General features: G+C 39.6%; 2 protein-coding genes across 3 annotated transcripts in view; one reads left to right on the forward strand and one right to left on the reverse strand.

Moving 5' to 3' along the window:
* The first annotated feature begins 1,382 nt into the window (after nucleotides 1-1,382).
* txndc5 (thioredoxin domain containing 5) lies at nucleotides 1,383-8,466 on the forward strand. 2 transcript variants are annotated; one of them, XM_005803641.3, is made up of 10 exons: nucleotides 1,383-1,623; nucleotides 3,310-3,462; nucleotides 3,940-4,045; nucleotides 4,125-4,221; nucleotides 4,840-4,955; nucleotides 5,255-5,341; nucleotides 5,432-5,590; nucleotides 6,129-6,211; nucleotides 6,718-6,847; nucleotides 7,061-8,466. In XM_005803641.3, exons 1-10 carry the CDS (start codon nucleotides 1,439-1,441, stop codon nucleotides 7,181-7,183), a joined length of 1,239 nt encoding a protein of 412 aa, XP_005803698.1. In that variant the 5' UTR covers nucleotides 1,383-1,438; the 3' UTR covers nucleotides 7,184-8,466. The 2 variants fall into 2 exon arrangements, with proteins under 2 accessions (XP_005803698.1, XP_023182092.1); XM_023326324.1 differs by having other exon boundaries at nucleotides 5,432-5,584.
* Nucleotides 7,887-21,517, reverse strand: part of LOC102227173 (bone morphogenetic protein 6) — a 53,579-nt gene continuing 39,948 nt past the window's right edge. Inside the window, exons 5-7 of the mRNA XM_014470480.2 lie at nucleotides 12,655-12,731; nucleotides 10,800-10,910; nucleotides 7,887-9,874 (exon numbers count right to left, since the gene is read on the reverse strand). Coding sequence (XP_014325966.1) covers nucleotides 9,725-9,874; nucleotides 10,800-10,910; nucleotides 12,655-12,731 — 338 coding nt within the window. The 3' untranslated portion in view covers nucleotides 7,887-9,724. The remainder of the gene's footprint in view (nucleotides 9,875-10,799; nucleotides 10,911-12,654; nucleotides 12,732-21,517) is intronic.

Consider the following 21,517-nt stretch of genomic DNA (forward strand, 5'->3'; position numbering starts at 1 on the left):
CAGCCACGTTTGAACAGGTAGAACAGAAACCTAACGTTGTTTATTTTCACAATATACCGTCTGTTTATTGTTGCCCTAATAGAGTCACACCAGTTACATCACTTGTGTTAAGTGTTGACAATTTGTTTTTGAAAGATTAAGGTGAGAAGGAAAGTTCAGGAGCCTGCCAATGTGCAGTCGGCAAGAATTTATAGGACTATTTGCAAGTAACCACTTTTGACATTTCCACACACTACTTTAGGGGGGGAAACTTCTAAATGCATCTTAAATTATAAGCAAATTTATTGGTCCTGAATATAGTCTCTAAGTAAAAGCAAGAGAAAAAAAACCCCCTCATGTTTAAAAAAAGGATTTTGTTAGACTTTCGAAATCCTGAGCACATTTTTAAGCATAGTCTGGCCCTGGAAGATTAACATGAGAAAGGAGAGGTGGCTAACGACTTCTGCAAGGTGCCGTCCATACAAGAAATATTTTGTTCCCATGCAAGAACTTCTTAGAACTGAAAGTGAACCCAGAGCCTCCACAAAGAATAGTACTGTATATCTTGGATTATTCAGCTTTTAGCTTTATAACACAAAAATTCCAACAAAAATCACAATTTCCTGAGCTTAACACAAGTTGTGACAACACTGACACCGAATCTTTCTGAATTCTGGTGACAGAGTCATGGATGGTCAAGTCTTATTGGTGAAGGATGGCCATTACGGTCTCATGCAAAAGGCAAGCTTTGTAGCTCAAATCATTGAAGTAGTTAATGCTGCTTCTAATTGAACGAGTTTAGTGTAAATGTTGCATTTAAAGGGACAGTATTATGTATTTTCCAGGCATATAGTGTCATTTTATAGCACAATCAAGTAACTATATTACTTTCAGTTGTTATAAAAAATGCTGCATACATCAAATATGACTTCAAAAAATTTGACTTTGCAATTTAAAGCCTTGAAACTGGGTCTTTATAAGAAGATCCTGCTCTGTCCTCCGCTTTCAGCACATCATCACAACAACGTATTTCTGCATCAAGCTTTAGTTGCACTGAGAAGTAGCTCATATGATGAGCTCAGTAGATGCAGTTCCACCTCTTGTTTGCTAAGAGCTGCTGTCGCTAGTCTGAAGGAGCTCAGTAGAGGAGTCGTAGGAGAGCAGTGCTCTGTGAGGCTTAGAGACTGCAGCTCTGAGGAAGAGCTGAGTGGGAAATACGTCACTTGGCGAGACCAAGCGTTTTGTAACCCTGAATGGCTGGAGATTAAAGGATTTTTCAAACATGCATAAAAGAGTCAAGGCAGCACTCCAGGTATGTTTCTGATGAGTTAATGACATGATGAAAAGTTGATTTTACATAATACTGCCCCTTTAGAGAGAGTCTGTAAAGGGGGCGTGTTTTGGCGAAAGTCGGTCCTTTTGTACCAGCAGGGACGCCGTTCTCCAGCCGAGATTCACCATGGCCTCTGCACCGACTTGCACAGCATTTACTTCGTGTTTACTGTTTCTTACGTTACTATTTGCAGTTGTGTTTTGCGACGCTGATGCAGAAGAAGAGGAGCATGCCAAGCACACATACACTGTGGAGATGTTCACCGAGGCGGTGCCAACTGCACCCCACTTTGTCATGTTTTACGCCCCATGGTAAGTGCAGAAAATGAGTCTTTTTGAACGACGTTTGACAGATTAGTCGGTTATGGCATCTCTCTCTCTTTGCCAACTCGTGTAAGTGCAGAAAACCTCCCGTGTTGTTGTGGTAACAGTTTACCGGTAAACTGGCTGGCTAGCTACTAAGCTACCTAGCCCACCCGCTAAACACAGTTGATTCGGTTAGCTTAGATGCTAGGCTAGATTAGCATAGCGGCTTATCAGATTTAAACATTTACAGTTAGCGCTCTATAGCATGACGTCACACATACTTCAGGCAGATGAAATAATGTTGAGCATTTTCAGGTAAAAAAGTACTAAACTACAGTTGTCGTCGTTGTTTTTGCACCACGTAGGTGAAGTTTTCAAAGTTATAAGGAGGTGGCTTTGCTTACGTGGCGCGCACTGATTCACTGTTATGTGAGTGGCTTCAAAACTGGGGGTCCGCGGTCCTGCAGAGGCCCTTGGTCGTGCAAAGGGGACAAAAAGGAGATGAGCTCAACTTTTTGTAAGCTGGAGATGTTTCTGCTATAAAACACTGTTTTACTAGTTATCTCATCGGGACATAAAATTCTGCATAAACGCAACTGATTCAAATGAATTAAATCCTGAAATTGTCATCAATTTTAAGAATATAATGGCACAATGTTGGACAGCTTTCAATTTAAATCGAACGGGAGCAAATCTAAAACATTCAAGGGAATATTTTTAATTGCTATAATTGAGAGTTGCCCCATCCAGGGACCACCAAACATCTCACAATGTCCCTTTTTTTTATTATGGTCAATGGTGTGATTTCTCAAAAGCTTATTGAGACTTTCAGTTGAATAGTAAGGAATATTGTGGTATGTAACTTGGCAGCATTGACCTTCACAGTATTCCTTTTTGGTGGGGGAAGAGACTATTCTGAAATCTATTAGGATTATTTTCTGATGTAAAACAAACAAACAAAAAAACAACATTTGCGTGGTCCATACTGTATTTGTATCTGGAATCCTTCCTGTTTCACAACCGTCCAGACATGAATTGTAAGATGTTAAACCGATAAAAAAAACAACTATCTTTTTAAGGCTGGTTACGAAAAGACAACAAATTTGCACCCAAAAAAATCAATAATTGGCTAATTGTTTTTCTTTGCCATTAATAATAAAATTAAAATAAATTGTTTTAGAAAATAACATTATGTACCAGAGTATAGTAAGGAAAAAATAATAATACTTTTCATGTTGTCTAACTCCTCTGTAATAAAAGGGAAAGTACAAAATGAAAAGACATTTTCCTTGGCCTTCCTGGAAAATAACACCAATATATAGCGAACACATTTTAAAAGTTCCTCTTGTCCTTGTTTTCTAGACATTGTTAAATTGAATCTCATGAAGTGAAAATCACAGATTTTACTCTGGTATTTTGGTGGAACTCTGTCAAATACTTTAAATCCTTCACTGAAAAACCTCTGCTGCCATTTAGCGTCTCCAAGGAGGACGTGAACATCGGCCGAGACCGATTTTTGACTCAGATCTATCCAAAGTTTTCCATCGAGTTTCACACCTTTCCAGCAAAACCAGAATAAGTTTCTCAACTATTCACGTGAGCTGCAAACATTTTAGCAACGTAAAAACCTGGAATTTTTTTAAGAGAATGCAAACGTGTCCAATAACCCATTTTTATCACTTTTATGTCCAGGTGCGGCCATTGCCAGAGACTGCAGCCGGCATGGAATGAACTGGCAGACAAATACAACGGCATGGATGATCCTCCTGTATATGTGGTGAAAGTGGACTGCGTCCAGAACACCAAGTTCTGTTCCAGCGAGCACGGCGTCAGAGGATACCCCACGTAAGTAAGAGAACGCCACAGAGAGATGCATAGACAGGACAGTTTGTCTGCTTGAAAAAAGAAAAAAAAAAACCCTGAACAGTATGCAAATGATTTCAAAACTATAATGTATTTCAGCATTCATTCATATCAGAAGTGAATCTTGCTAATTTTTCAATTCATGGCTAAAAATGTGACTCATAAGATCAGACTGTGAAATGGTCAATTCACTGCACCACTTATGTTAACACACCTCTTTACAACTTAGAAATAAACTTGCTTTCTGTTAATCATTGAAACTGGTGACACATTGACCCAAATGTAGAGAAATATTCTGCCAGAAATCTTCGTCCAAGCCCTAACCTTGCTGCTGACACCTGCGAACACAGCAGGAACACAACCGACTCTAAATAATTATTGACTATTCGGTTTAATAACCAATTTTATTCATTTGAATTGTGTGCTATTTAAAGCATTATTTTGTGTGTTCATGTGCAGACTAAAGTTGTTTAAGCCAGACCAAGAAGCAGTGAAGTACCAGGGACCAAGAGATCTGCAGTCTTTGGAGACGTGGATGCTGAAGACGCTCCAGGAGGAGCCTTCGGTGAGTTTCCTTCACTCAGTAATCAGCCTCAAAGCGACGTTTTGTGAATTAAAGGTTTCTATCCACTTCTGTTCTCCAGGAACCAGTAAGTGAGCAGGAATCCCCTAAAGCCCCAGAGCCCAAACAGGGCATGTATGACCTCACTGCAGCTAACTTTAAGGAACACATATCCAAAGGTAAATGTGAGGCTTCATTAGTCTCACTAGTTACTGTGTAATTACATTTTTTTTTACCGCAGTTGCAGCTGTATCCGGCTGTAAAAGTTTCACTCTTGTTCCATATTTGAATGCTTTTTCAGTTTTCATCCACACTAAGATGTGATTCTGCATCTGTCATTAAGTAACTTAAAATGGCTTATTGCTTTGCTTTGAATATCAGGATAAACTAACAGTTTAAAAAAAAAAACTTCATGTAAAGTCACCTCATGCTTTTGGACTGGGCAATAATAAACTGTCAATGAGAGGACGGTTCCTAAGCTCCACTGAAGCTCAAGAATCGTCATTAAAAATAAAAACAAATGATTTCCTGTTTGGATATGACACGGGCGCCTTTTACCATCTGGTTATTGCTTGTAGCTCTGCATCCTGGCAACAGCAAAGCAATAATTTGAGCTATAAAGTAGCATACCTGGTTGCATAAGCGCTGCAGGCTGGGTATGCTTTTTATAGCAGGTAATGCTGTGTGCATAAAGAAATGAGTTTACGTTACTAAAAGTATAAATCTTGAATCAAGGCAACTTCTTTTTTTAAAAGTTATATTAATTTCTTGTAATGGCTTCTGTGTTTCATTTCCAGGCGCTCATTTTATTAAGTTCTTTGCACCCTGGTGTGGCCACTGCAAAGCCATGGCGCCGACCTGGGAGCAGCTGGCCTCCAGCTTTGAACACTCTGACGACGTAAAGATAGGAAAGGTGGGCTGAGGGTGTCATCACTGTTGAAAACAGTCTTAGAAGATCTCCACACTTTACAAGCTTAGTGTTTCGCTTTAAATGTTCAACTTCTACCGATGTTGCAGGGATCTAGTTGTGTGCTGTCTCCTCTCCTTAGACCAAAGTCCCTTTGCACAGTCAGTTGATTTGTGTGACAGAACAGGTTGTTAATCACATGAGGTGTTGCTCGTTTTGCATAGGAGGGTCAGAAACAATGCAGGTGCCAGTGTTTGGTGTGATGTCATTCCTGTTTTAATGCTGGTAATTTGCCTGTGACCCAGGTGGACTGCACACAGCACTACGAGGTGTGCTCTGAGAACGGTGTCAGAGGATACCCAACACTGCTGTTCTTCCACAATGGACAAAAGGTTTGGAAGCAGGCTGCAGGGTTGGCAGATGACCCAGTCTGGTGTGTGTGTCCGTGTGATAATTCTCCTGCTCTTATTTGTTTTATTAAGATAGAACAATACAAAGGGAAGAGAGACCTGGACTCGTTCAAAGAGTTTGCAGACAACCAGCTGAAGGCTGCGCTCTCTGTAGAGCAGAAGGAGGAACCAGCCGAGGAGCAGAAATCAAACGAGATTCCCACTGATGAGCCAGCAGACGAGGAGGTAAAGGTGGGTGTGGACAGCAGGCGCGCATAGCACATATAGGAACGAATACTTTTGTGTTCTGTTCTGAATTTCTTTGGGTGTGACCGTATCTTGCAAAGAAATCTCATGGTATCAAAACAGCAACGCAGTTCATTTTGCTCATATAGAAGGCGCCAGTTCACAACAATCGCCTCGAGGCGCTTTTACAAACGTCGTTTCAAATGACACAGTGGCATTTTACAGCACGTTATTGTTAAAAATAAATTGATATCACAACGCGTGATCCCGTTGACTATTAAAGGAATTGTAAGCTAACGTTATGAGCCTCAAGTTTGGCAGCTGGTACAGTAAGAAAGTAGTTCTTTAGTCAACAGTAGAACAGTAAAGATTCTTCATCAGGTTTGTTTGGGGTTTTTTCATACTACTATCTACTAATAATGTTAGAAACTTAACAAAAGCATAAGATGTTTGCTTGCAGAAAAGTCTTGGTTACAACTGCCAGTGATCATGATTAATTTTCTTTAGACCCATAAAGTGTAAGTATGCCGTTCTGTGTTTGCAGTCCGACGTGTTGATCCTCACCGAGAGCAACTTTGACGAAACGGTAGCGAAGGGCTTCACCTTCGTCAAATTCTACGCTCCATGGTAAGATCACCTCTGTAGGAACAAATGGCCGTGTGGATATTTTAATAGTACCACTATATGACAATATAATCAATTTCTAATTGCATCTTAATCAGATTCTGAAGTCTCTAGATATTTTTATTGCTGCTGTGCACGGAGGCTACAAAGTTCAGTTTTGGTCCCATCTAATGACCTTGTTCCACTTCTGCTTTAAAATGAATTCATTTATTTAATCAAGTCAACTTTTATTTACCACGTTGGGTTTAACGTAGGGGTGTCAGAGGTGAATACACACAAAACACTTCAGATATTTTTTGTATGTGCTACTCTGCTGTTCTCATAAAATCCCTAATAAATAAGGAAACTGATGAATAATTTATATTTAAAAAGGGACTGTCTTTTCTTGCATAGTTTTAAAATGACAAGTAAATATAATCCTGAATAATTTTTTACAAAGGGATTTTAAGTTCCCAATGCACATCAGTTCTTGATTAAAATGGCACAACTCTCGTCTTCCTGCTGTGCAGGTGTGGTCACTGCAAGAATCTCGCTCCAACTTGGGACGACCTTTCCAAGAAGGAGTTTCCTGGTCTCACTGATGTCAAGATCGCCAAAGTGGACTGCACCGTCGAGCGCACGCTGTGCAACAAGTATTCTGTAGGTTTAACTCTGTCTTCTCAAGTCCGAGTGTGCTTTAGAAGTTCACTGAAGAAAACGTTTTTGTCTTTTACACCTGCCTGATCCTGCCCCACACAGCCCAGACTTGTATAGAGCAACTCTGCAGCTTAAGCTTCACTCAAACTGGCTGTTGCTAAGGCTAATCAAACCTGATGTAATCCTGTTTTTTGTTTTTGTACGTCTTTTTCTCAGGTGCGGGGTTACCCAACGTTGATCATCTTCAGAGCTGGGGCGCAGGGTGACGAGCATCACGGGGGGCGGGACCTGGAGAGCCTGCACAGCTTCGTGATGAGGCAGGCGAGAGACGAGCTGTAGGAAGCAACAGCTCTCTACCTGGAGTCTCCTGTTATCTGGCCAGCTGGACAAGAGTCTCTGTCCTGCCACTGCCAAGTCGGATTTCCTTCAGGAAGGAGTTAAGCCAGCGACAGACTGATGTCATCGTCTGGGTCTCTGGTTTTTTTTTATTTTGTATTTACAGACAGAATAAATGTGTTGGAAATGTATTTTTTTATAAATCTCTCGAGCTGACATCTTATGTTTGTAAACCTCTGCAAGCACCGGTCCAATAATCACCAGAAACAACGACAACTGTACCAAAACGTTCATTAAAAATCTTGTTTGTTTTTTTCTTTTGTTTTCTGACTCCTGTGGGTTCCCTTCCCCTCCTACTTAAATTATAAACCTCTACTGTCATGACGCTGTGACTCTTAAGTTGTAAAGGTTGTGATGTCTCTGTGAGGTTGAGGGTTATTTTAAAGGTACATCATGTATATCTGCTGATAGCCTATCTGATGTAACTCTCAGGGAAAATAAGTGGACCAGAATAATGTCACTCACACAAGATTGTTGTTGACACGGTAACCTGAGCCGTGGACCAGATTGTTTACACTTCACTAAATACAAAAAGCTCTAAAAATGATCAATCACCTTTGTTTCATGTGAAATGTATATGTGACATCTTTTTACTTTTTTTTAGCTTTTGAAGCTTCAAGTCATTAATTATGCAACTGTATTTTAGTTCACCTCTTTTAAAAAAAAAAAAAAAAAAAACATCCAAATGCAGTTTGTTTATGTTTTTCTCAAGCTAAGTGAATCGCAGATCAGGACCATCTGCATTCATTTCTTTATCACTGATTATTTTGATTGAATCATCATTGAATGTCCCTGGTATAAATATGAATAGTTTATTAAATGACAATAACATAAGAACCTGACTAGCCTCGTTGAAAAGTAAAGCTGAACTTGCACCAACTAAACTTCTTTCAGTAAATTTACTGAATTTTTTTTTTACTTGATTCTCTAGTTTTAGAGAATTTGAAACATTTTTCATGGATTGTCCAACCTGCCTGTGTTCAGTGTTTATGCTCTCGACCGGCTATGTGAAAAATGACCTGTGGCTTTTATTGTCCAACCCAGGTTCACAAACAGGCAAAAGCAACAGTTTTATCAGGTTGTTTTTTTTTCTTTCTTAATAAGCAACACGTGGTCTAAAGAGGTTTTTCAATGGGCCGCATTTGTTCCCTATCCACAAGTTTTGTACGAAAAGAAAAAAAAAACAAAAGTGGAAAGTTGTAACATAAGATTTCATAATAAATTTTGCCAAAAACATGTTTGTATTTCTCGCTTTAATGTGGTATTTTCTTTTTCAATAAAAGGTGCAATAAATAAGCTGAAAATGTACACGTATTTACAGAAAAAAAAAAAAACAGTCTTAACAGGATCACAAATGTAAACAGCAGCTTTCCAGAGGTATATAATATTTAAGATAGGTTAGGCACAAAAGGTATTTTGATTGGTACGGATACAAGTTTTTTTTTTTTCTCTCGTTCAGATATGTTCTTTTAAATATTCCACGTTATTTAAGGCTCACAGTAACGCGCTCAGGTGGGAAGACGCTGCAGCTAAATCTGAGCATAATGTCGCTCTCAGGGCTACAGAAGAAAAAAGAACTCGTCATACGGACCGTTTTAGTCTCTGCAAATGTTTTTCCACAATCCCTTGTAAAGGGGTTAGACGTGTTTGTGAGCTTTGCGAGTGCAGCTAAACAGAAATGGCCGTTTGTGGCATGTCGGGGGGCGAAGGGGCTGAATTTCTGTCCCTTTTGTAGAAAAACACGAGTTTGGCCACAACATGGATCGGGTTAAACCGGCCCCGGAGAACTGCGTGTCAGCCGGAGCCTGGCAAATATTGACACAGAGCGCATTATTTGGAGGAGTGTGCTGCTAAAACAGAATGCGGTCTCTTCGGTTGAGTCCAAATGATATTTTGGGAAAAGTAAATATGGCTTGCGAGGAAAACACAGTAGGAAAAAAAAAAAAAAAAAAAGGATAAATACGAATGTACTGACAGATGCATCAGTTAGCATTTGCTGTAAAGTTGCAACTGGCCTCGTTTGTTCTCGTCTCGATGGTGCGGGTTTTGAGTCGGCTGAGCAGGTGTTCGGGTCGGTCGCGGGGAAACTGATCTTTCGTACGCCTCCTCAGATCTGATCCGCTGTGTTTTCCATCGGAGAGGAGATGGGGAATGAAAGCAGCAGTCTGACTAGTCCATCAACAGATCGGTTAGGGCCTCTCAGCGAGGATTGACGCGTCAGGCCTTCTTACGATTCAATAAACACACAATATACAAACCAAACACTCTTCTTAGACACACAAAGTCCGTGAAGGTGAAGTCTGGAGTGCGACGCTAACAACGACGCTGTAAATCTCAGTCTGGTGTCGTCGACATGTTAATAGTTTCGGTTTGTGATTATTGAACTAAATGCTGATACCTTCCAGGCTCGAAAAAACAAACAAACAACTGGAGTCCAGCTGAGTTCAGCCATGTCCGTCGGCGCACAACCAGTCCTCACTGGTGTCAGTGGCAGCCACAGGCGCGTACCACCATGTTCTTGTACTTCTTCAGGATGACGTTGGAGTTGTCGTCGAAGAAGAGGACGGAGATGGCGTGGAGCTTGGTGGGGGCGCAGCACGGCTTCGGCACATTCTCCGGGTTCATCAGGTGCACCTGGAGATATGGGAAATGTGACAACACTGTTTATATTGGAGCAGATACTTAAACTCACATGCAGATGTTTTCGCGAGGAGCCTTAGCAAATTCATATGATACCGTTCTGCGACAAAGAGAGACTTCTGGGTGTCAAGTTAATTTTAAAATCAGACAAAGACAGTTGGCAAATGATTGATGATTTAATTTACTAAAAGATGTGAAAGACCGTAAGCTTTAATACGCATGGGTTGCGTTGCAAGACATATCATACCAGAAAGTCAACATCGGTGACAAAAAGGATGGTTTTAGAAGGGAACAGTCAAAGGCTAGACCTACATTAGACTGAAAGCCTGTGGCATGTTTTGAGTATATAAAATTTTTCTCTTTGCCCATTTTAGATACTTTCACATAGCTTACCACCCTTTCAGTGTTTTAAATATCCCCACCTTACAACACAAAGTACTGGGGTGTGTGACTCGAAAGCGACACGTCATTTTCAAAATGTCTTCAGAACTAAAATCTGGAAATAGTGGCATGCATCTGAATTCAGTGCGTTATTTAACTCCGGCACAGATGCTGCTTCTCTATGAAGTTGAAACATGGAGGTGGAAGCATCATGCTGCGGGAATGTTTTTTCTTAAGAAAGCACATACATTTTTTTTTTTTTTTTAAAAACACTCAAAGTTTGTAGAATCTTAAACAAAAAAACCAAAACTATTTGTTAACTTGTGACAATGACCCTAAACATGTGGAACGCTTTCGATTTTGTGTGTTAGAATGGCCCAGTCAAAGTCCAGACCTAAATCCAATTGGAAATCTGAGACCAGATTTAAATGTATCAGTCACTTGTTTTCAGTTTTACTGACAACATGGCAACAAAGCATGGATTTCATCTGAAATACACAAATGTACATATGCATCAAGCAGAGTGAGACAGTCCTACCAGCGTTTGCACGATGGCGTGGTTGGTGGCATTCATGTGTCCATTCAGGGGGAAGGAACATTCTCCATCACAGTAGTTGGCGGCGTAGCCTTCGGGGGCGATGATCCAGTCCTGAAGAGACACATATGAACTTAATTTGCATGTGGCACATCTGTCTCTACTAGCTCTGAGCAGCAATTTAACAAAGAACCCTTAAAGTTTGTTTTAAAGCTATTTGATTGGTGGGAGGCCTTAAAAATGCAAAAGCAACAGTTTCTGCAGTCTTCTAAAAGTTTACAACGTCTCTGAGGACATCTACCATATTACTCAAGGAAGCAATATTTCTCCCCTTTCTTCCTTCCTGTCTGCGCTTCACTGTATCCGCCTGATGAGTTATCAGCATGTTTTAACCTCATTCCGACTTGTTTTCATGTTTTTAGCTTTCCACCACGTCGTTTCTCTTCTTGCATCTCTCTTTTCCCTTCTGTCTCATGGCAACGTGAGTCTTTTTGTTGTTGTTGTTCTAAAACAAGACTGAGATTAACCAAGTATATGTTACGTTGTTGATGTAATGTGCGAGTGCACATTCAGGTGAGTAATTGCTTGCGTTATTCCTCTAGATGTCAGTGGTGTGTCAACAGCTATCGGCATGTTTGAAAAAGATGAGTGGATCTCTGGCCTTTTCTTCCACGGTTTCTCTCTGAACTCCCACACACACACACACACACACACACCCACACACACACCCACACACACCTGGGGGCTGACATTTGGGTCTGCTCCCACTCGGCTGTGTATATCTGCCTCTCCTGCTAGTTTAACCTGCCTTGTTAGCAGCGGTTTCTTATCACCTTGTGAGAGTGGCCTGCAGTGTTTAACGGGAGCAGACGAAAGCGCCTCCCACACCAGCAGCAGCAACTTATTTCTGCCTTTGTGACTTGAGATGCCTTGTCTGTGGTAGTTGTATGAAGTCTAATAAGTCAAGACTTATCAGAAGCTTTCTCAGTGTTCCACATTTTCTCACATTCAGTTGCACTGGATTCATTCAATTGTATGTTTATCGTCTTAAAATGAATGAATTTATTGAAAAATCCTAAAGCATTTTCGTTTTAGCTTCTTTGGAAGGAATGAAATCAATTAACTGGACCATGTTTATTGAACAATGTGACCACACAGCTTCAGAAAAAAGGACAATTCACAAAGTTTTGGCTTATTAGGTTCCAGTATAATGGGTATATTAAATATATCTTCTTCTTTTTGCTATTTTGTCACACATGACACAATGATAACCCGAGGAAAGGAACATGGCCCAATGTGGAAACGTAGTTTCCTTCTAAAATTAACTGGTTCAGACACCAGCTTACATAAATTCATGAAAAATAACATTTTGACAAAATGTTGTACAAGTATTATTATATGTTGCTTCATATTCAACACACATAATTCAGTGGTGGTTTATGGAACTCTAACTCTAGACATTGCTATTTCACTCCCTGACAAAAATAAACTGATATATATATATATAAGCAAAGAAATAATTATCAAGAACTTATTTTATACTTCTAACAAAACAAAATAAAAATAAATAAAATAAGATACTACCTGGTTATCCAAATTTATCCTTATAATAGCCAAAAGAGCTTTTTGTCTATGACGTTTTTATTATTACAGAAAAACTGTAAAAAAAAATGTTTAGTGATACATCAGATTTTTCTACGATTTACTTGCTGTGTTTTAAAAAAGATGCAAAATATAATTCATTCTTCCCAATAAAGCAATTTGTCTTTGAGCGGAATTAACAGCCTGTAAAGACTCATTAAAAACAAATGAACTCAACAGCAAGACTTCATCAAAAGTGCTTAAAAAGTAAAAGTACCTGCCAGCCCAGCTCTCTGAAGCTAACATACAGCTCGTGTCTTTTGCACGCCGTCTTCTGATTGCTGCTGTTGTAATCTGGAACAGAAGAACAGAAATCACTAGGAAACATCCCTAAGATCAAACTTAACTACAGTTAAACACATATCACGATTTTATTATCCTTTTTTCTCAACATATCAGCGCATGAAGACAGCAAAACAGAAAAGACTCCTCCCTCGGTGAATGATGACGTAAAACACAATTAAGTGGAGTGAAAACAAACATCACACTCCCGGCCTGAGAGCAGAAGAAAAACACAACTGGACTCGTGTAATGCTCTGGGTGGAGGAGCCTGTGTGGGCGTGAACCAGAGCTCAGGCACCAGCGCTCATTACGTGCGTTTGTGCGCCGTACGTGCTTCACATTCGTCCCCTGGATGAGGCACTTGAACGCGTGCCTAATTGAATTTTCCGGTGTCAGCCAATGTCTGGCAAAACGCGCAAGTGGCGAGATGGTGACAACTGTGTTTATGGATTCTCCTGCCATGCGGTTTGTCGTTAATCATCTCTGTTCCATTCTGCAGGCGTCGCGCGGGGCAGGTATAGGGTTTTTTTGTTTTGTTTTGTTTTTGGTTTTTGGAGTTGAAGAGGTCATTGCTGGCAGCGGGAGCAGCGCTGAAGTCAAGATAGTGACACAGACTTTCCGAAGAAGGTTTCAAGGGCTGCCTCTCCGGCTTTTCTGTCTTCTTTCCTGTTGATTTGATTGCTAGGTTTATGATTTCATCGTGAAGCTCTAAAGGGAGGACAGGGAGCAAAAAAACAACCAAAAACAAAAAGAGGCCTTCTGTGACGATGGTTAGGCTTCTGATTCGCATCCAGGATGGAGATGTTGCAGTTTATTATTTTAACTTCAATTTCATCCAAAAGGGTTTGGCTTATTATATTACATTAATTACAACTGGTTATTTAGCTACTTAGTTACTTGTTATTTTTATTTAACCTTTATTTTCGAAAATCTCATTGAGATTAAAAATCTCCTTTGCAAGGCAATCCTGGACAAGACTAGCAGCGGCACACAGAGGTTACAGAAAATTCACACACAAAAAAATTTATAAAAATTACCAACATTGCAAAAACGTTAATCAAAAGATTCCCCAGTTAAAACATTTACAAATAGATGATTCCTTTTCAAAAATCAGTAAGAAGAGCCTTAAAATCATTTAGAGACAAAAAGTCCTTTTAGATTCATGCATTTCTGCAACTGGTTCCAAGAAGATGGAGCAGAAAACCGAAAACATTTCTGTCCAAGTTCAGTTCGTATTTTAGTAATAGAATGATAATTGTGTTATTATTAGTAAAATTGTGCAGCTGCTCAAGCATCCATAGCCTATACCCACTTGACTTCGTCAAATGGAGACTGTTCGAAAGCAGTCACTGTTTGAGCTGCAAGCTAGACCGTAGACAGGTCGATAATCCATCATAGGGTAATACAGAAGCTCACCTGTTTAAGGAAACCAATTAACTCAACAGTCATGTTTCTGAGCCGTCTGAGAAAATCGGAGTACCCAGAGAGAAGCCATGCATGCACAGAGAGAACATGCAGCTTCCATGCAGAAAGTCCACAGGCCAGGATTCCAACCCAAGTCCTTCTTGCTACTAAATATGCAACAGTGCAACCTTATTGAAACTGTTTCTTTTGTTGTTTTTTTATATAGTTTTAAATATATATATATACTTCTGTTGCTATCAGTTACATGATTATATATTGATTACAGCTGATTAAATGTTTCAATAACACATTTTATTATCATTGTTATTAGATTTGACGACACTTGAATCCAAGAGTACTCTGTAATTTGGCCATCTTGTGCGATAAAAGAATTGCGTGCATGAAAAGTTTGATGATTTTTTTTTTTTTTTTATTAGAGCAAAATATAAAAGCTCTCCATGTAAGGAGGTGGCCTTTTTTTTATTTTTATCCTCCAAAGTTTTCCCCTGAGTGCGTCTGTCAGAGGAGGCATGAGTCAGAGGCCAGTCTGAGATTTGTCACTCAGTCACAGCCACCCATCCACTCAGCTCACCAACTTGTCAGCCTTGTTTGGTCAGCTGGAGTTGCAAGGAGACACATACACACACACACACACCCACACACACACACACACACAAGTTCGCACGCACAGGCAGACAGTGTAAACAAACACGCTTCAGTTATGGAAGGGTCATTGATTTTGGTTCTTTACGTCTCAGTGTCCATCATTCATGAGCAGTGGCATTTGGAAAACAAACAGTAACACACACGCACACATACACACCCCGCCCCACACACACACACACACGTATAAATGAACCAAAGTTTATGTGTTTGATGTCAATGGACAAGGCTACTCAGCTACTCACTGAAGATTTGTAATTTAAATTCACCAGAGCCGGTTGCATTCAGATTTCATCATCAGTTAGATGTCACTTCTCACAGTTCTGCCCAGACCTAAGAGTTTTAGCTCGCCTTATGAAGTTGGATTTATGACTGTTCATCTGAGACTGTAAGAATAAAGACCCTACATGTCGTTCGTATGGTGTCATCCGGATGAGATTTTTCCTTCCTTTCCATTTTTTTTTTTCGGTGCATTCATATCAACCATGTTTAGTTCCCTTTAATCAAACTCTAGCTAGAAAGTCCAGTTTATTAAGGGAGCCATAAATGCGCAAATTCTGATGCAAACCGAAAAAGAATATTCTGGTTCGGTTGAAGTGAACTCTGGCGAATGCTAAGTGGTCTAGAGGCCGATCCGAAGGCAGGGAGCGGACGATAGCGCAGGGCATTCTGGGTAAATGCAACCAAAACAAACAAGTGTCTGTCTCACTTTCAACTTTTTACCAAAGACAAAAAAATAAATAAAATCCTACACACGACTAAAATCTGACGCTACTCCATTTTAGTTTAAGCTTTGTTGAACTCAGTGTTTTCTTCTTCAAAGGTGTTTGCCTTGTTTCCTTCAGTGGCTCTTGGTGCAGCGCCACCACAGGCGAGGGCAGGAACAGGTTTTTGTTGAGGGGTTTGGATTATTTGAAACAGTGCAGTGTGAAAGCAAACCAAAGTGTAACAAAAGTTACAAAAGTCATTTTTATCCCCAATCGAACCGAGTCTACCGGACTATCAAGTGTGAAAACATCCTTCAGCAAACTCTGGGTGTCGTTTCTGTGGCTGAGTCCACTCTATAGGAGGCAGGAAGCCGAAGGTGAGACAGCGTGAGGCAAAGAGTGCTGCGGTGGGGTCAAAGGGCCGGCTGTAAGCGTCGGATACAGTCAGGTGTTTCCCTAGTTTATGGTTCCTTCCTTTCCAATAGGAAGGGCCGTTCACTGGCTGTGGGCTGAAGTGGAAATAGGGAGTTTACTCTAGCTGTATGGGTCCGTGCTGTCAGTCATGTTCCTGCATGCGTGGCTAAATGTTTATCGGCAATAAAACCTAGGGTCAAGTGTTGGTCCTGCCTCCCTGCGGACCGGGTGACCTTTCAGCATCGTCAGCAGCAGAGAGTACATGGATTTAACAGCTTTACTGCAGGAAAGCGTCCACACACCAAGCCACAGGCTGGTCCTGGATCTGAAATATGACTGTTTTTCCTATAAATATTCAAGCGAAAAGTCCACTCTGGCTTTGCATTGTTAGGAACAGTTCTGGTGCGTAGCCTGTTTATATACAGGAAACATACAAGGACAGAGGAAAAACTCAGCTGAAGGGACAAGACCGACTGGCTGAGAAACTTGGCTGACCTGATTAGAACTTGAGGTGGCATTTATAGAGAATGAAATAACACATGGCGGTAGCGACATACCCCCACTCAGTTCTGAGATATTATGGGAAAAGTTGATTTACAGATTCAGGACCTTGAAAAAGTATTCATCTCTTCTAAATGTCTGCCCATTTTTCTTTTCACGTTGCAATCACAAACGTCTATAGATTACAAACTACCGCGTTATTGTGGATCGCGAGCGACGTGTAAAAATCTGAATAGGTTGGCGTGCATTCATATTTAGTCTCCTTTACTCTAATATCCCTAAATAAAAATCAAGTAAAACTCACATCAGAAGTCACCTATTTAGTAAATTCACTTGTGAATAATTTATTCTCGGAATAAATCCAGCCTTGAGGGTTCAGTAGAGAAATGTAGAGAGCAAACATAATCATGAATATCAGAGAATACAGTAGGCACATTAAAACATCAATGGAGAAAAAAAGCAAGGAAGAAAACCTTGGTGACTCTGGGGGAGCTGCAGAGATCCATCCACAGGTCAGTTAGGAAAATCTGTAGACATGAAATCTAATCAAATCAAGAAATTTGACTTTGACATAAAAGTGACAAGTTTGTTGAGATATTGAAATATCTTCACAAACCTGATCATCAAAAGTAAATCATCTATCCTGATGATTAACATTTTTTGAAGGGCAATTTTGACTTTGAGACCTTATAACACAATTCATGTAAGGTTTTGGTTGTGTGTGATTTTTATCTTTGTTTTAATTAATGTTTTTGGTCATTTAATTATTTTAGATATTTAAAATATAGTATCTTCTAGTTCCATTGATGAGTGTCTTTCTTTTTCTTTTTTACAAAATTTAAGTTTATTGATTCACAGGGTAAATTATTAATTATTAATTCTTGTTGTTGTTGCTATTATTATTATTATTATTATTATTATTATTATTATTATTATTATTATTATTATTATTATTATTATTATCATAATTATACTCAAAAATGGTCTCAAAACAGCAATAATTTCAAGAACAATTTATCATCCAGTAAAATTTGTTACAGGTCTAACCATAAGTGAAGGTAACACGGTCATAATGTGAAAAAAGGAATCTGGTTAGGTGAGACTAATGTAGCAGAATGTTAAAGTTTATACATTTGCAATGATAAATTACAGTATAATGTAGCATCATCCATGAGGGCATTAACAATTAAATATCTGTGCACATCCCCTGGCTTCTGCATGCAACACACAATATGTGGTGCATTAAAATCTTGTAAAAAATATTCACTACCTCAAAGTGCACATAGCCATGTCATACACACACTTTCACACAGACCCCCTACTACTCCTTCATCCAGGTCTGCTTTATGATGCGTGACATTCAGCTTCGGGTCAAATCACAGCCAAGGGTGGAGAGTGGATGAAGCTGTTCGGCTGCCTGCACACTCATCAGGCTTCAACAGCAGACGCTACTTAATAAGAAGAAACACGAGGCTGCCGCAGCAGCGACTTACATGACAAGGTTTGGAAATATTGTGTAATGACGTAAATCGATGTTTAGTCTCTGTGTATTACAGAAAACCAAACTGACATGACAGGCTTTACGTAAAATGGAAATGTGTCCCTCTTATCGGTGAATCGGTACAAACTCCAAAGAAAAACATTTGTTTTTATGCAAAAAAGAAAAAGCAGCATATAATGACAATCTTTAACTTGTATTTCTTTGATCCTAAAAAAGAGAGTTTACAATTTTACAAACAACACCAGAGGTGGTTGTACTTCAGAGTAAGCAGCCTACTATTTTTTTTTTTTTTTCTTACAGATTCACAGATTTTTCCTTGCACCTCCTGGCCTTCAAAGTCCTCAGTATTTACAGTCTGTGGGGCTCTTTAAGAGGAATAAAGCTGATATTTACTGTGGGCTTTCATTGAGGGTAAAAGCCCAGATTTGTGGTGCCCATAAACCACATCGCCCCTTCCTGCTTGTAAAAATTTAATGCCACACAGCTACTGCTGAGCTCTGGCTCCCATGAGGCCTCCATTCATTTCTTTTTCCTTTCCTCGACAGAGGAGAGACGGCACAGAAGAAGAAGAAAGGATGGACTACCTATTTTATGCTATATTATATCAACATTGGCCATTCATGAATTCACTACATGCTTACAAAAAAAAAGATTAGTTCCAATAAAGTTCATTAGATATTAAGATATTATTTTATTTTCATCTTCTACACATCAGTACCCAACAGTAAATCACACATATACAGTATATTACATTGATTAAAGAAATCGTGTAAAAGATTTTCTGTTCAAAAAATACATTATACATTAGAATTCAGGATTTGCTAAGTCCGAAGCTCTTATTTTGTTACAAAATTATTCAAACTACTGACCAATTTAGATTTAAAGTTATTTCCGATCAACCAAGAGGTTTGTGATGGCAAAAATGCAACAGGCATCTCTAAAATTAAAATGATGTAAAAGGAGTATCAGTGTTGGGGAGGAAGAGCATATGTATCTGTTTTTATTTATATTTCACTTAAAAATTGGATGCTGAAACCCTTTTTGAAATTATTGACCAGATTTCCAGTCAGAGGAAACATTTGCGTAAAATTAGATGCATTTATGTCCATTTTTCATGATGCGTGTGAATAATTTGGGCAACTAGATGTTCATTAGAGTTTTTTAAAATTAATACATTTGTTTGACATTGCAACAACTTTGTGGTGCAGAAGCAAATCTGTCATGTTGTTCTGTTTGCTGTTTCTTTTTCATCAACAAGTTTGGAGATAATAAAGGAAATCCACTATATTTATTTCTTGAGATACATATGATATATTCTACAATTACAATGTTGCAGTTTAAACTTGCAAGTGTTGTATGTTGTGTTTACGTTACCTCCATGAACTGTAAATCTGCTGTCACAGTTAATGAAATACACTAAAGCAGGCCTTATGTTCATCAAGTTTCCTAAAGTTACATTTGAGAGATGGTTCAATTTTCAGCATCTAAATAAACTGAACTGAACTGGCCGACCTGTAAATAATCATAATGGACGCCCAGTGCCAAGCCAAGCATTTGCAAATATTACTAACAGGCTTTTTAAAAGACTAAACGTTAACCATAGTTTCTTGTTCTTCCTGATTTGGAGTCAGGCTAAATATTTGAACTTCCTGTTAAAAAAAAGAAGAAGGATTTCCTTTAATAAAATGGCAAAGTGAATACAAACTGGCATATTGGAGCAGCTTGCCTACCTGTGTTTGACTCAAACATCCTGCTAGACCAACATGACTCCAGAACTCCGTACTAAAAACCCAATTTTCATTGAATCCTTTGAGAAGGGGCAGCGGCTGTTAGTTCCCACCCTGCGTGTTGAATAGCAGAGGAAACACAGAAAGCTTCCTCAAAGCGGGACTCTTGATAAAACTGTAAACCGATATTAACCTGCCTCCACAAGGCCTGCCATTCATAACCACCCATACGCTTTCGCCTTGCCGCCTTCGGGGCGGAAAAAAGCTGTAAATTATATTTATCGCAAGCCGTTCCCAAAAATAGAAGATTCACGGGGTGCCGTTTCAGATGGTGTAGCCGCAGTGTTAGCTTTAGTGACATAAAAGGTTAGTTCAGCCAGAGAAGGACACCGCACTTTAGAAACTGGATCAGAGAAATGCCCAGTTCAAGAAAGCTCAAAGTTCTGTTCAGCTCACATGACTTCCTGCAGACAAGCAGGACAGTCACTGCTGTCTCTGATGTTCCTCCCCCCCACCCCCTTCTCCCAGTCCCTTCAACCTTTTTACTGACGTTTATCTTTCTTCCTGTCTTTCATCACAGAGGTTATTAAACCCTGCGATGGAGCTCCGCCATGTCTAATTACTCTAACGGTAAACAAAAAGAGCTCGGGTGGGGACGGAGTGGGGAGAAGGCGGAAGAGGGAGAGGAGAGGAGTGACAGATGAAAAAACACAGCTGGCTGAGCGCCGTGTTATTATAATTCTTTAAGCGATACTGTTAGCTTGGTCAGTCTTTTAGCTGCGCAGCTAATGACTAGCTACAACTAATTACAGGCCGCCAGGGCTGTGCCGGGACGCGGTATTCCTTCCCCGGATGGTTGTTAACCTCCCCCGCAGCTAGGAGCCAAGGGCCCAACCCGACTCCCATTACCTCCCCGGTCCTCTGCACCCACTAAATGCCAAATTAGCTTTAAAGGTGTTGGTATTGTTCTCCTGGCGCGGTACACGAGAGCTTTTGGTCCAATAATAATAATAATTCAGGAGGATGTTTTCAAAGACAGAATAAACATGCAAATTTGTCCAAATAGTCACGTATGGGTGTGTGTTTTCAGGCGAAAATGGAGCAAAAAAAATGATTTATTACACTTTTGATCACGGCAATATTTCAAAACTAATGTTGCAGAAATTTATTTGGCTAATTCAACCCTCTTCAGTCATCTGGAAGATATTTGATCTCACGTGTTGTTTTACGTCCAACACATTGAAACTATGAACATGGGAAAAGAGAGGTCAAAAACCTCAGAAGCATTTCAGGTTGGGTAATCAAACTTTCTGATGAACAGCCTGTTTTGGTAGTCTGAAGGGACTGAGTGAAGTTTTAGATTTTCTAATAAAACAAAGGTCAAATTAAGAAGTAAGTTAAAAAAAATAAAACATCTAAGTGTGACAAGCAGTTCTGTTCAGTCCCTCTGAGTCCACAACCAGGAACCACCTATTTCTGCAATCACTAATGCAAATCTTTTGGGTCATATTTATACCAGTTCTTCACGCCTGGAAACAACTTTTTTTTTCTTTTTTCTTTTTTTTTTTTGCCAATTCTGCAAAACAGCTGAAGTTCAGTCAAACTGTAGGTAGAACATCTGCAAACATCAATGTTCAAGTCTAACAACAAATTCTCAATTGCATTTAGTTTAGGACTTCTAATGAATGAATAAGTTTCACTCTAAGTTTCTCTTTAAGTTCAGGGACCACATAGCAGGCAAACCTCAACATCATCTTTGAAGTCTTTTGCTGTCTTTTTTTTACCTAAACGGACCTACAAGTCTCACTCTGCACAAGCAAGATATTAAAATAACTCCTGTGAGTTAAGATGCCCAACAATCACAAAGGATAACCCAGCTTG

Source organism: Xiphophorus maculatus, chromosome 21 (assembly GCF_002775205.1).
Source record: "Xiphophorus maculatus strain JP 163 A chromosome 21, X_maculatus-5.0-male, whole genome shotgun sequence".
In the NCBI taxonomy this organism is placed as follows: Eukaryota; Metazoa; Chordata; class Actinopteri; order Cyprinodontiformes; family Poeciliidae; genus Xiphophorus; species Xiphophorus maculatus.